General features: G+C 40.6%; 1 protein-coding gene across 1 annotated transcript; it reads right to left on the bottom strand.

The window, feature by feature from the left end:
• Positions 1–3,264: 3,264 nt before the first annotated feature.
• On the bottom strand, positions 3,265–3,921 carry LOC130592135 (uncharacterized). Its single transcript, XM_057396314.1, has 3 exons — positions 3,784–3,921; positions 3,482–3,661; positions 3,265–3,396 (listed from the first exon to the last, which is right to left on the bottom strand). Exons 1-3 carry the CDS (start codon positions 3,915–3,917, stop codon positions 3,282–3,284), a joined length of 429 nt encoding a protein of 142 aa, XP_057252297.1. The 5' UTR covers positions 3,918–3,921; the 3' UTR covers positions 3,265–3,281.
• Between the last annotated feature and the right edge of the window lie 10,590 nt (positions 3,922–14,511).

Raw genomic sequence — 14,511 nt, 5'->3', positions numbered from 1 at the left:
TTATAGATATTAATTAAGGATTAAGGAAATTAGAATGTTAAAGGTTGATAATTTGTGAATTGGGAATCAGTTACGGTTACGTTTTATAGTTAGATTAGTCTAATTTTGGTTATTGATTATCGATGTATTTGAGGTGGTTGTTGGAGGATGGCTATGTAGACGTATATAATTCAAGATGATATGGAGAATCAAGTCATGATGGTTGGAGGTTTCGCATAATTGTTATAGAGTGTATGTAACCTTTATGTTCAGCAATATATATTTAAATGCTCCTGTGTGCGTTATATGAATATTAGATATTATATATCATTTATAGTAATGCCCATGATTATAGATGCATCTCTATGAGTTAGTTGTGAAAATCTATTGGATTATTATAAAAGTATTCTTTTTGTTCAGTCATTGGAGTTTTTCGAAAAAACTATGTTTCTTAAAATATGATTTGGTATGATAATGCGGAAATGATTCAGATATGAGTTAAGACCAGATAAGGTCGAATATGGTGTTATGTTATGAGTATCGAGGATTCAAGTATGAATCATTAAATATCTTATTTTATAAATATGAAAGTGAGCATGAACAGGCAACCCGAGTTAGGGCGGGTAGAGTCCCTAGCTGTTGCCTTCCAGGAAGGGCGAATTCCTGGCGTTATAGGACATGTCCGGGTAAGTCTTGCAAGCAGAACAATAAAAGGCAGGGTGACAACCCTTAGTAGTTTGGAGACAGCTGGTACTGTGTGGTACCCTTCTCCACTCGCGTTCATGCCAAACGATCTGATTTTGTGAAAATATAGTAATTGAGTTGAAAAGTTGATTAAATGAGAATATAGAAACATGCCATTGTTGAGAGCCACCTTATTGTGTTTGTTACTATGTAATTGATGATGTATTATGGAACGTGGAATTTGGAAATGTAATATATATGTTCAACAAGAATTTTTGCTGCTAAGTATGCGATGATTGGTTTGATTGTTGAACTTATGTTGATTGTGTGAAAGTCGTTTTCAAGTAAAAACCACCAAAGCATGTGTTACTCTTGTTTACGGGTTAGTACTCAGCTTTGCTGATGTGTATATGTTGTTTTGTCATTTCTGTGGCCTGTCACTTGGTGGGGTGGCAGTTTTCCTAAATGTTTCAGGGTGAAGCCGAAAGTTAACCTTTGCAAGTTGAAGCTAATACAAGCTGGAGCAGTATTATATGTTGCTATCGAAGTGAGGACGTTTGACTTTGTAATAGTTAGTCGTTTATTATTTATAATATATCTTTCCATTTAAGAGTCGTTAGTGCTCCTGATTCTCTATTCACTAGTGGAAAAATGCAGAAGGGCTGCGCTGAAAATGGCATGTAGAGCTGCGCTTTTTGACAGCAGCCCTTTCAATAGCAGCCCTTCACTTTTCAAGTAGGGTTGCGCTAGTCAAGCGCAACCCTTCAATCTTAGAAGGGCTGCGCTTTTTACAAAAAAGCGCAGCCCTTCTAAGCTTAAAGGGTTGCGCCTTCTTAACTAGCGCAGCCCTTCTAAGCTTGAATGGCTGCGATTTTTCAACAAGCGCATCCCTTCTAAGCTTGAAGGGCTGCTGGCTCCATAAGCCATGATAAGAAGAAGGGTTGTGCTAGTGGAAACTCGCGCAACCCTTTACTGAATTTTTTTTTTTTGCCTGCATTTGCTCCTGCACACAACAGCATCACAGCAGGCCACCCCTTCCCACCCCTCCCACCCTCACACCCACCCCTGCCCACCCTTCCCACCCTCACACCCCCACTGCCCACCCCTCCCACCCTCACACCCTCCACTGCCCACCCCCACTGCCCACACTCACTGCACCCACCCCCCACCCTCACTGCCCACTCCCAGCCCCCACCCCCACTGCCCCCTCCCAGCCCCTACCCCCACTGCCCAGCAACCCCACCACCCCACCCCCACCCAAAACCTCCCTTGGAAAAAAAAAAAATTGCAAATTGCAATACGATAATATATGACAAGTGGAGAAGTAATAATTAACTTCAAATATATTTAATAATGTAAAAAGTGTACATAGGATTGATAGAAACTAGTACATTCGAGCTAAATCTCATCCTATGCAATCATCGGTAATGTGGGACGCCAACCTATCCCGAATTTCATCAATTTCTTCTTTGGTAAAATCCTCAAACATGGTGTGGAATTCGCATAAACCTTGCAAAACAACCAAGGAATAAACACATATATAAGAATTCAATCATTTTACCGTAGTTAGTACTTCTAAAATGACATATACACTTCCCAAAATTCAACAAAATCAAATGCAAGCCTAAAAGTCTATACACTAGTTATAATATATCTCATATAATCATGTTCAAAGAAAATTTGGGGTTAAATGACTTGATAAGTACATTTTGGGAGCGAAAAGGCCAAAGCAGGCCGGAAATGGCCTTTTCGTTCCCGAAATGCAACCAACAACAAATGCAAGCCTAAGAATCTACATACTAATTATATTATGCCTCATATAATCATGTTCAAAGAGAATTTGGGGTTAAATCACTTCATAAGTACATTTTGGGAGCGAAAAGGCCAAAATAGGCCAAAATAGGCCGGAAATGGCCTTTTTGTCCCCGAAATGCAACCAACAACATATGCAAGCCTAATAATCTACATACTAGTTATATTATGCCTCATATAATCATGTTCAAAGAAAATTTGGGGTTAAATCACTTGATAAGTACATTTTGGGAGTGAAGAGGCCAAAATAGGCCGGAAATGGGCTTTTCGTTCCCGAAATGCAACAAACAACATATGGAAGCCTAAGAATCTACATACTAGTTATATTATGCCTCATATAATCATTTTCAAAGAGAATTTGGGGTTAAATCACTTCATAACTACATTTTGGGAGTGAAAAGGCCAAAATAGGTCGGAAATGGCCTTTTCGTTCCCGAAATGCACAAACAACAATTGGAAACCTAAAAGTTACATACATTTCGAAGATCACCAAGATCTTTGCAACGGTTGAAGATATCGAGTATGAACCTCATGACGTAATACCCACACGCACGTCCACCTACTTGTACCGGACACTAAAATTCACCAAAGGATGCGATAAATGACATGTGAGATGTGTATTATGTGTTTCTATAAAAGGATGCAAAAAATTACTCATGTTACCTCGACTAAATGCCAAACAGGAGGTTTTGCTTGTCGAAGTCCAGATGCAATAAACCCCTTCATCACACTACATTAATACATTAATATAAGATTAAATGTATATTTAATATTAATAAGTTTGCATATATTGAGTTTCGATTAGGCTACCTATTTAACAATGATCTGACTAGTAAGGACTGTATTGTTTCTTTACGCAAAGAATCGAAGTGGTAGACTTCGTTAGTTGGCAAACATATTGCAATCAGTGTCCAATGGTTCCTACAACAATAAAAATGTTATTATTATCGTAGAACAACTAATAGGTCAATCTAATTAAAGTAAAAAGTGAGTTTAAGAAGCATACGATTCAATGTAAGGAAAAAGGATGATCTTATGTCCAAGACGAGAACATGCTTTCAAAGAATCCTTGAGATATGCTTTCACCTCCTTTTGGTTTTGTACGCAACTGTCATCTCGTACTAAGCTTGCACATAACCAACCGAACATTAGCTCACTAGATGGCCTCAAATCATTGTATAATAGCCTAAGAAATCATATTGATTAAAATAAAACTTACTTATTATGGAAGTTATTAGTTGGATTGAATACTACTTAAATAAGCCATATATGTATTATTTATTAATTTATATACTAATAAAGTATTACCTCATGAATGTTTGTATCATGGAAACATTCAACTCTTCCTCAAGTAAGAATTCTTTAATATCAACCTTAGAAATGAAGGTCGATGAATCCTCAAAGTAGTGGAATTGGTGGTGCGACAACTTAATCTCAATCATTGCTTCATCGTCGATATCGCTAGCGCACTCATGTAGCCAAAAGCATGGTTGAGTAAGGCCTTGCACCACCTCGATATCCGTAATGAGTGGAGACTTTGCCGTAGAAACATTTACTTTCTCCACTTGGGCACGTCGGTCTTCCTGAGGTGAAGCTACCTTCTTTCCCTTCCTGGCGGCCTTCCCCGAACCCTAGTAATTACTTTAATTAAAAGATATTACTGACAATCATATATAGGAACTATAAAAGAAAACTATGTATATAACTTATGGTAATCATTGTACCTGATCTGATAACCGCACCAATGCATGCGGCCATAGAACATAACTGTCAAGGGCATCAGTCAATGAATGTACACCAACTTCTGCATTCGGCACCTCTTTCCATGAGTGGAGAATGGAGAGCTTACCATAGTATCCCAAATCATCTTTTCCAAAGACTCGAGCACCTCTTTCCACAAGGTTGCCCCAAATGATCGTACTCCAAAGTCATTAGGGTGGGTTTCCCTAGTGACTTTGTAGGTCCCCTTCCTTTCCTCTTTTTCGTCCCAAGTTCTTACTTGGCCTCTGTAAACCTTTTTCTTCACGGCGAGCCTTAACCAATTGCCGCCATTCCTTTTCGTAATCGAAAAACTCATCCTCGGTGGTGTGTTCCGCACTCGAATCCGTATGCATCTCCGCCATGTCCCTGAAATTGTACAAACATACGCATTAATAATAATAATAAAAAAAAAACACATTTAGGGCGGGAGAGGGCTGTGCAGTGGGGAGGGGGCAGCAGGGGAGGGGGGCATTGGGAGGGGTGTGCAGGGAGGGGTGCAGCAGTAGGGAGGGGGAGGGGGTTGTGCAGTGGGAGGGGGCAGGGGCAGTGGGGAGGGGCTGTGCAGGCAGTGGGAGGGGGCAGTGGGGAGGGGTGCAGCAGGGGGATGGGAGGGGGAGGGGAGGGGGGCAGGGTAGGGGAGGGGGACGGGTGCAGCAGGGGGATGGGGATGGGGAGGGGGAGAGGGGAGGGGCAGTGGGGAGGGGGAGGGGTGCAGCAGGGAGGGGTGCAGTAGGGGGAAGGGGTAGGGGCACGGGTGTAGCAGGGAGGGTGTGCAGCAGGGGAATGGGAGGGGAGGGGGAGGGGAGGGGTGCAGTAGGGAGGGGTGCAGCAGGGGGAGGGGGTAGGGGAAGTGGAGAGGGGGAGGGGTGCAGCAGGGAGGGTGTGCAGCAGGGGGATGGGGAGGGGGAAGGGTGCAGCAGGGGGTGTGCAGGGAGGGTGTGAGGGGGAGGGGGTGCAGCAGGGGGAAGGGGGAAGTGGGAGGGTCGGGGAGGGGTGCAATGGGAGCGAAAAGGCAAAAATAGGCCGGAAATGGCCTTTTCGTTCCCAAAATGCAACCAACAATAAATTAAAGCCTAAAAATCTACACACTAGTTATATTATACCTCATATAATGATGTTCAAAGAAAATTTGGGGTTAAATCACTCGATAAGTACGATTTGAGAGCGAAAAGGCCAAAATAGGCCGGAAATAGCCTTTTCGTTCTCAAAATGCAACCAACAACAAATTAAAGCATAACAATCTACACACTAGTTATATTATACCTCATATAATCATGTGCAAAGAAAATTTGGGGTTAAATCACTCGATAAGTACGATTTGGGAGCGAAAAGGCCAAAATAGGCCGGAAATGGCCTTTTCGTTCCCGAAATGCAACCAACAACAAATTAAAGCCTAACAACTACACACTAGTTATATTATACCTCATATAATCATGTTCAAAGGAAATTTGGGGTTAAATCACTCGATAAGTACAATTTGGGAGCCAAAAGGCCAAAATAGGCCGGAAATGGCCTTTTCGTTCCCGAAATGCAACCAACAACAAATTAAAGCCTAACAATCTACACACTACTTATATTATACTCATATAATCATGTTAAAGAAAATTTGGGGTTAAATCACTCGATAAGTACGATTTGGGAGCGAAAAGGCCAAAATAGGCCAAATAGGCCGGAAATGGCCTTTTCGTTCCCAAATGCAACCAACAACAAATTAAAGCCTAACAACTACACACTAGTATATTATACCTCATATAATCATGTCAAAGAAAATTTGGGGAAATCACTCGATAAGTACATTTGGAGCGAAAAGGCCAAAAAGGCCAAAATAGGCCGGAAATGGCCTTTTCGTTCCCGAAATCAACCAACAAAAATTAAATCCTAAAATCTACATACTATTATATATACCTCATATAATCATGTTCAAAGAAAATTGGGTTAAATCACTTATAAGTACATTTTGGGAGGAAAAGGCAAATAGCCAAAATAGGCCGGAAATGGCCTTTTCGTTCACGAAATGCAACCAACAACAAATTAAAGCCTAACAATCTACATACTACTTATATTATACCTCATATAATCATGTTCAATGAAAATTTGGGGTTAAATCACTTGATAAGTACATTTTGGGAGCGAGAAGGCCAAAATAGGTCAAAATAGGCCGAAAATGGCCTTTTCGTTCCCGAAATGCAACCAACAACAAATTAAAGCCTAAGAACTACATACTACTTATAATCATATAATCATGTTCAAAGAAAATTTGGGGTTAAATGACTCGATAAGTACGATTTGGGAGCAAAAGGCCAAAATAGTTACAAATTGGAGAAATTACACAGACCTGAGTTTATGTCTCATGATTTATTGACTTCCGCCGTTTCTTAGGATCCTCAAGTACATGTATCCCTTCCGTGTGATCTACACGCATATAGTTCTCCGACATATTCACATCATCTTCCACACTAATTTAGGATAGGTAAAAGGGGGAGGTCCTCAAATGCATCATATTCTTCCTCATTATCAACATCACCAATACCGAGGATACTCCTTTTACCAGGTACAACAATTGACCACTTATGATCAGCAGGATCAGTTACAAAAAATACTTGCTTGACTTGTGATGCAATTACAAATGGCTCCTCAGTTTCACGTAGACGACTAAGGTCAACAAGAGTGAAACCGCAAGGATCATCGTTTCTTACACAACGTCGATTATGTCAACCCACTGCAACACAAGAGGCAAATATTAAAAGTACAGTAGTCCAGCTCCCATATTTCTTGTATTCGCCCATAATAGTTGCTTTCAGCATGTACAGGCGACTTATCTTTCGAGCTTGCATATTGTGTAGACGACGCCACAAGTGAAACACCACTATTTTGTTGCGATCTTGACTTAGATCTTGACGTTCAGTCCAAAACTATACCCATTAATATCATAACCCTCATAAGAGCGTACAGCTTCACGAGGACCAAATGCTAACCACTTGACTGTTTCAGGAACACTTTCATCCAAATCATTGAGTACTCGTTTATGAAACCAATCAATGAAAGTCTTGTTATGCATTTGCGTCAATGCCCTCACTCCTTTTCCAGGATTGCTAACACGTAATTCCTCCATATGTTCACTTAAATAAGGATGGACATCTGGTACGTGATGCAATACAAATAAGTGAGCTTGTTTACGCTTTTCTAAAGGTGTGATCAATTTTGAACCAATTGTACCCTTGCCCTCAAGTCTGCCCTCGTGTCGGGATGTCGGAAGTCCAACAGGATCAACACTAGCAAAATACTCAGCCACAAAATTACTGATCTCTTCACCCACAATCCCTTGAATTATACTACCTTCTGGTTGTGCAGGATTCGAACTTTATCTTCAAAGTTCCCATATATCTCTCAAAAGGATAGCACCACCTCAAAAACACTGGACCACACAGCTTAATTTCTCGAACTAGATGGACAATGAGATGGACCATAATGTCAAAGAATGCGGGGGGGAATACATCTCAAATTTGCATAGAGTTTCAACTACTCTGCTGCAAGGAATCGAGGGTCGACGGGTCTAGGACTTTGCTGCAGATTGAATGAAAAAATGAACACAGTTCTGTAATGGTGTGCCTCACATGCTTTGGAAGTATCCCACGAATTGCAATCGGTAAGAATACTTGCATCATGACATGACAATCGTGCGATTTCATACTCGATAACTTCAACTCACCATTTAAGGTAACAAAGCGCTTCATATTCGATGAGTAGCCAGTAGGCCTTAATGCCATACAATGACTCGCAAAAAATCCGTTTCTCTGCACGCGACATCGTGTAGCAAGCTGGTGGCAAATAATTCTTCTCCGAATCCTCCACCTTTTTACTTTTCTGAGTTTCATCATCAACCCTTTCCTCCCCTCTTTTCTTCTTCCTTCCGTCCCTTTTCTGAGCCCACAACTCTGGTCGAATCCCCTCTTTTTCCAAGTAAAGTCGTGACGCCTTAACATCTTTTGTCTTGCCCGGAATATTCATAAGTGTCGCGATAATAGCTTCACAAACATTCTTCTCTATGTGCATGACATCCAAACAATGTCTGACCTTTAGATCTTTCCAATATGGGAGTTTCCAAAAAATGGACTGTTTTTTCCATAATCCTGTAGGTCATCAACCTCACTAGCAGGTTTACCAAAGACTGTTTCAATGCCCTTCACCTGATTATAAACTTCAGTACCAGTTAATGGTCTATGAGCAACTTCTTCTTCAACCGTCCCATCGAATGCCTTCTTCTTAAACCGATAGGGATGGTCGCGGCTGAGGAGCCTTCGTGTGCGCATATACACATGTTTGCAGCCCTTAAGGTGTGTAGATTTCATGTCATCTAAACAAATCGGGCAAGGTTTTTTCCTTTAGTCTTATACCCAGATAAGTTCCCATAAGCTGGATAATCGTTCATAGTACAAAAAAGCATGGCACGCAGAGTGAACATCTCATTAGCATACGCATCAAATACTAACACTCCTTCGTTCCACATCTTCTGTAAATCTTCAACAAGCGGCTGAAGGTATACATCTATGTCATTTCCAGGTTGTTTGGGCCCCGATATAAGAAGCGACAACATCATGTACTTGCGTTTCATGCACAACCAAGGAGGCAAGTGGAAACCACTAAAACTACTGGCCATGTACTATGCTGCGAGCTGAGATTGCCAAAAGGGTTCATGCCATCCGTACATAATCCAAGCCTCAGATTCCTATCCTCATTACCAAATGACTTATGCACCCTGTCGATAGTTTTCCACTCAGGCGAATCAGCCGGATGCTTGAGCAGACCGTCTTTCTTCCTACGATCTGCATGCCACCTCAAATTCTTCGCATCTCCTTTAATTGAGAACATGCGCTTAAATCTAGGTATTATGGGTAGATACCACAACACCTTGGCTGGTGGTCCTTCACTACCTCCAGCTCCTTCACGCTTGTACCTCGACAATCCACAACGTGGACACTCATGTAAATGCTCATACTCATTACGATAAAGCACACAATCGTTAGGACAAGCATGTATCCGCTCGTACTCTAAACCCAAAGGACACATCAGCTTCTTCGCATAATAGTACGACTTTGGCAGTTCATTTCCATCAGGGAGCATCTCAGCTAAAACTTCCAACAACGATGTGAAACTAGAGTCCGTCCAACCAGCGTTCGACTTAATGTTGAACAGTGTTACCACCGCGGAAAGTTTGGTGTACTTTGTACAACCTGGATACAACGGCTTTTCAGCAGCCTGAGACATAGACTCAAAAATACGAGGTCGTCTACACGACTGATCTTCAACCTCGTGTATCATCTCGTCTACCCGATCCCTATCATCATCTCCAAATTCATCATCCAAATTCTCATCCCCTAACTCATCATCATCTTCTTCTTTTTTCTTCACATACATCATTCTTTACTCCAGAGCTTCCCTATACCTCCCCTGCTCACCATGCCAAACCATACGTGGTATTGAGGCCTAAACCCACGGCGAAAGACATGCTCCCTAACCACATGTATACTACTAACCTTGCTCACATTTCTACAATCCAAACAAGGACAATAAAAGTCGACTGCTCCAGAGGATGTTTGATATTCTAATGCACTTCTACAGAATTCCGAGACCCCATTCACAAACTCAATCGATTCACGACTACCATACATCCAAGTACGATCCATCTCATTCAAGAAGACCACCTCTAATAATTAAACACAACATTCATTATAATGCATCAATCATTATTAAAGTACACACACTCACATATTCAAATCACACACGTATACAACAAGCTAAGATAGTACATGTTCAATTGTATGCATGCAGTCAAAGGTCCTTATCACTCCAACCTAACCCATCCTTGGACGTCTAATCTCACTAGTGAATATATGCCAACTTTTCAATTCTAAGGAAAATCCGGCAGCATTTCCCTACAGTTCTCCAAGTACACAATGTAGATAATTGCTTATCTACATATGTACCCAGAGAACAATGTAGCGAAACGATAAGCCAAGATTTTCCTCAGAATTGAAAAGAAGACACACATTCACCACCTAAGTGAGATCAAACGTCCAAGAACAGTCCCAAACCGGGGACTATTCAAGACTTACTCCTAATGAGTAAGTCTTGAACGGGTATCTAGGCATATATGATGATGATTCAAACAACTATGTTAATTTTCATATATAGCTAAATCACATTGCGTTTTCATACAATCTCATATCAACAAATATATATACATTAGAAAAAATACATATACATTCAATAAATTATCAACTTTGTCTACATGTTAAAGTAGTTACCTCTTAACACCAACGACGAGCAATGAAGAGAAAAAAGATACTTGGAACTTTACTTGCCTTCCTTAGCCTCTTCTTCCTACAATTGACAAAACCCACATTGCACATTAACCATTTAATTCAATTAAGAAAAACAAAATTAATTCGTACCTAATTCACCACTCAAATGGTGGAGAAGAAAAGAAAAGAGAAGAGAAGAGAAGAGAAGGGTAATGGTGCGCAAGGTGATGGGCACAATGTGGTGGGTGCTGCGCAAGGTGGTGGTGTGCAATGTGGTGGTGCGAAATGTGGTGGTTCGCAAATACCACTCGAATTAATTGGTGGTGGTGGAGCAAAGTGTTGGCAGCAGTAGTGGTGGTGATGGTGCTCGTATTAGGGCAGCAGTAGTGGTGGTGCTGGTGGTGCACTCGAATTAGGCAGCAGTAGTGGTGGGTGGTGGTGCAACACTCGAATTAGGGCAGCGGTAGTGGTGGGTGCTGTTTTTTCGCTCGTAATTCTCTAAGGGAGGGAATGCTGTACTCGAAATAGAATGCTCTACTGTACATGCGCGCAATTATTCAAGCAAAAAAAAAATTAAAGTAGGGCTGCGCTAGTTAAAAAAAGCACAGCCCTACTAAGTCAGAAGGGCTGCGCTTTTTTAAAAATGCAGCCCTTCACTTAGTAGGGCTGCGCTTTTTAAAAAAGCGCAGCCCTTCTCAAAGTGTAGGGTTGCGCTTTTTTAAAACCGCAGCCCTTCTAATGTGAGAAGGGCTGCGCTTTTTCATAAAGCGCATCCCTACTAACTGAAGGGCTGCGCTTTTTTTAAAAAGCGCAGCCCTTCTGTTTTGTAGGCCTGCGCTTTTTTACAAAAGTGCAGCCCTTCAATAATAGGGCTGCGCTTTTGTCAAAAGTGCAGCCAGTGGCGGAGCCAGGATTTTCAATCAGGGGTAACATAAGATAACTAACCAAATAACCGTTCATAATACTAGAATAGAATTCACGTTAAACGACACTTATAACCCTTTTAAAAGTACGACACTATATTATCAATTATATGGTTCATAATACTTTATTCTTTATACTTACATTATGAGATAGTTCTTCCCATAAAAACTCTACTTACCCTACTACTCTATCATATCCAACCGTTTTAAATTCGAAGAATTTTCTCTCCCTTATAATGCAAGTCTGAAGAACTAAAAATAAGAAACTAATGAAAAACTTGACGTTGATTTGATAGAGTCAAAAAGCTACATTTTGAAAAAAAAAATTTAATGTAGAAATGAGAAAATACATGGAGATTTTTAGATTTTATAAAAAAATCCAAGAAGATTCTCTTATAATGCATAGGGGAAGTTAAAGAAAAAGGAAGAAAAGGAGAAAAAAACAAGGGAAAAGAAAATAAAGGACATGGAGATTTTTAGATTTTATACAAAAATCCAATAAGATTCTCTTATAATGCATAGGGGAAGTTAAAGAAAAAGGAAGAAAAGGAGAAAAAAAAAGGGAAAAGAAAAGAAAAGAAAAGAAAAGAATGAACAAAAAGTAACAACCCAAAAAAATGTTATGTGGGTAGTCGAACCTAAGACCTCGTTGTCTTCGGACTCTAACAAAACGAGCCTACCACTGCGGCTAGTAGAATTCTTCAACCATATGTTGCTAGATTTTGTATATATTAGTTTCTTATTTTTTTTTCTTCCGCCAGTTTTTAAAAAAAAAAAAAAATTTAGGGGTAGCATGTGCTACCCCCTGTTACTTAGTAGATCCGCCCATGAGCGTAGCCCTTCTTGCGCAGCCCTTCTGTTTTTTTCCCCTAGTGATTGATTGTTGCTCCGCGAAAGCGTTGAGGTTGTTGAGCTTTGGGATTTGGAAATATTTTATAAATTGAATTTGCAAACAGGTCTAAATCATTTTTCGCTTCAGCGTTGTCCTATTTTCAAAGGAAACTCTGCCGGATTTTCTGTAGAAATTCATAGGAATAGAGTTTGAGAATCAGAGCGTAGTTATAATAGTTAATTTATTTGAATAGAGTTGGGAATTGAGTTCCACACTCTTCGATGTAGTTCGGTGAGTGTGATGGTAATAGTCAGGGTTACCTCGACTAGAGTCTCTTTCGCTGTGCTTAATCCTTTGTAAGCTGGTCGGGAAATTCGGGCTGTTACAATAAAGCTGGAATGAGTTTGCTTAACCAAAAGGTGAAGAATGAGTGGATTAAGGGAGGGGATGCAAATACAACATACTTTCATGCATGTCTGAAAAGGAGGAGGGCTCATAATCACATTAGCAGAATCGGGAACATGCAAGGTGAGTGGATGGAGGATCTTAAGCATGTTGAGGAAGCTTTCCTTCAGTACTATGAAGGACTGCTTGGACAAGAGCAGATCATGATTGCTAAGGTAAGCAAGACTGTGATGAAGGAAGGAAGGATATTAATAGATGAACAAAAGATTGCTATGTGCAGGAGCTTCACAAGTGGTCATGTCAAAGTTGCCCTTTTTGACATTGATGAGACTAAGGCCGCCCCTGGCCCTGATGATTACACTAGTGGCTTCTTTAAGAAAGCTTGGCAATGTATTGGGGGGATATCACAAAAGCTATGCTAGATTTTTTTTCACACTGGGAAAATTCTAAGCCAGGTGAATGCAACTACCCTAGTATTAATTCCTAAATATGAGCAGCCCATGGATGTGACTCAATTTCGGCCTATATCCTGCTGTAATGTAATCTAAAAAAAAATCTAAGATGATATGTAGTAGATTGACTGAAGTATTGGCCAGCCTTGTTAATCAAGTCCAGAGTGCATTTGTCCAAGATAGAGCTATACTGCACAACATATTCCTCTACAAGGATATAATGAAGCAATATAGAAGAAAGAACGGGCCTGCAAGGTGTACTATCAAAGTTGACTTGAGAAAAGCTTATGATTCTTTGAATTGGAGCTTCATAAAAGATTTACTCACAGGCTTTGATTTTCCCCAGAAATTCATTAAATGGGTGATAGTGTGTGTGATAACACCCTCCTTAACACTGAGTATCAATGGGAGTTTATGTGGATTCCTTAAAGGGAAGAAGGGCATCGGGCAAGGGGATCTTATGTCCCCTCTACTGTTTGTCTTAGCCATGGAATATTTCTCTAGGCTGATGTAGCTAGCTAAAGATTAACCGCTTAATTTTTGTTGACGACCTTATGCTATTCTGCAAGGGAGATGTACAATCTGTAGTGTGGATGAAGAAAACCTTGACAGCATTTGCAGCGGCCTCAGGTCTTCAAGCCAGCCAGGAAAAGTCAGCACTTTATTTTGGGAAGGTGAAGCCTAAAATTCAAAGTAGAATACTGTAGCTTACTGGTTTTCAGAAAAGGGAGTTCCCTTTCAAATAACTAGGAATCCACATTACAGCAAGAAGGATAACAACATCTGAATGTGATGTACTGGTAGACAGAATGTTAAAGAGACTACTATGCTGGACCTCAAGATACCTATCCTATGCAACTAGGGTCACACTAGTCAATGCAGTGCTGCTCAGCCTACATACTTATTGGGCATAAATATTTGTATTTCCTAAGGGCGTGATGATGAAGATAACACGGCTGTGCAGATCATTTTTATGGGAGGGCAAAGAGTTCCTAAGTAGACCACCTCCTATTACCTGGAGCAAGGTATGTATGTCTAGGAAACATCAAGGACTAGGGGGTGAGAGACTGACTACTATGGAATTATGCTACAATGGGGAAGTATGTATGGCAGGTGGCTTAAAAAGAAGATTTACTTTGGATCAAATGGGTCCATATAGTATACATAAAGGAGAGTAACTGGTGGAACTATAAACCACCAAAATCTGCAAGTTGGGGTTGGAGGAACATCTGTAGAGGTAAAGAACTGGTAAAGGGAGGTTATAATTCTAGTAATCAATGGGTAGATGGAAGTAACAAATATACTGCAAAAAGTGGCTATCAGTGGTTCAGGGGGCAATTTGAGAAGGTATAATGGCATAA

The sequence above is a fragment of the Beta vulgaris genome, chromosome 1 (assembly GCF_026745355.1).
Source record: "Beta vulgaris subsp. vulgaris cultivar EL10 chromosome 1, EL10.2, whole genome shotgun sequence".
NCBI classification, from domain to species: Eukaryota; Viridiplantae; Streptophyta; class Magnoliopsida; order Caryophyllales; family Amaranthaceae; genus Beta; species Beta vulgaris.
The sequence above is the reverse complement of the archived record's forward strand: the minus strand, read 5'-3'. Positions and strand labels throughout refer to the sequence as shown.

What these genes read in the sequence shown, in the direction of transcription:
- LOC130592135 (XM_057396314.1), bottom strand. Translation starts at nt 3,917, where the DNA reads ATGATTGAGATTAAGTTGTCGCACCACCAATTCCACTACTTTGAGGAT. An exon ending in ATGATACAAACATTCATGAG is followed by an intron (nt 3,662 to 3,783) that starts GTAATACTTTAT and finishes ATGATTTCTTAG; the next exon opens with GCTATTATACAATGATTTGA. An exon ending in CTTTTTCCTTACATTGAATC is followed by an intron (nt 3,397 to 3,481) that starts GTATGCTTCTTA and finishes TTATTGTTGTAG; the next exon opens with GAACCATTGGACACTGATTG.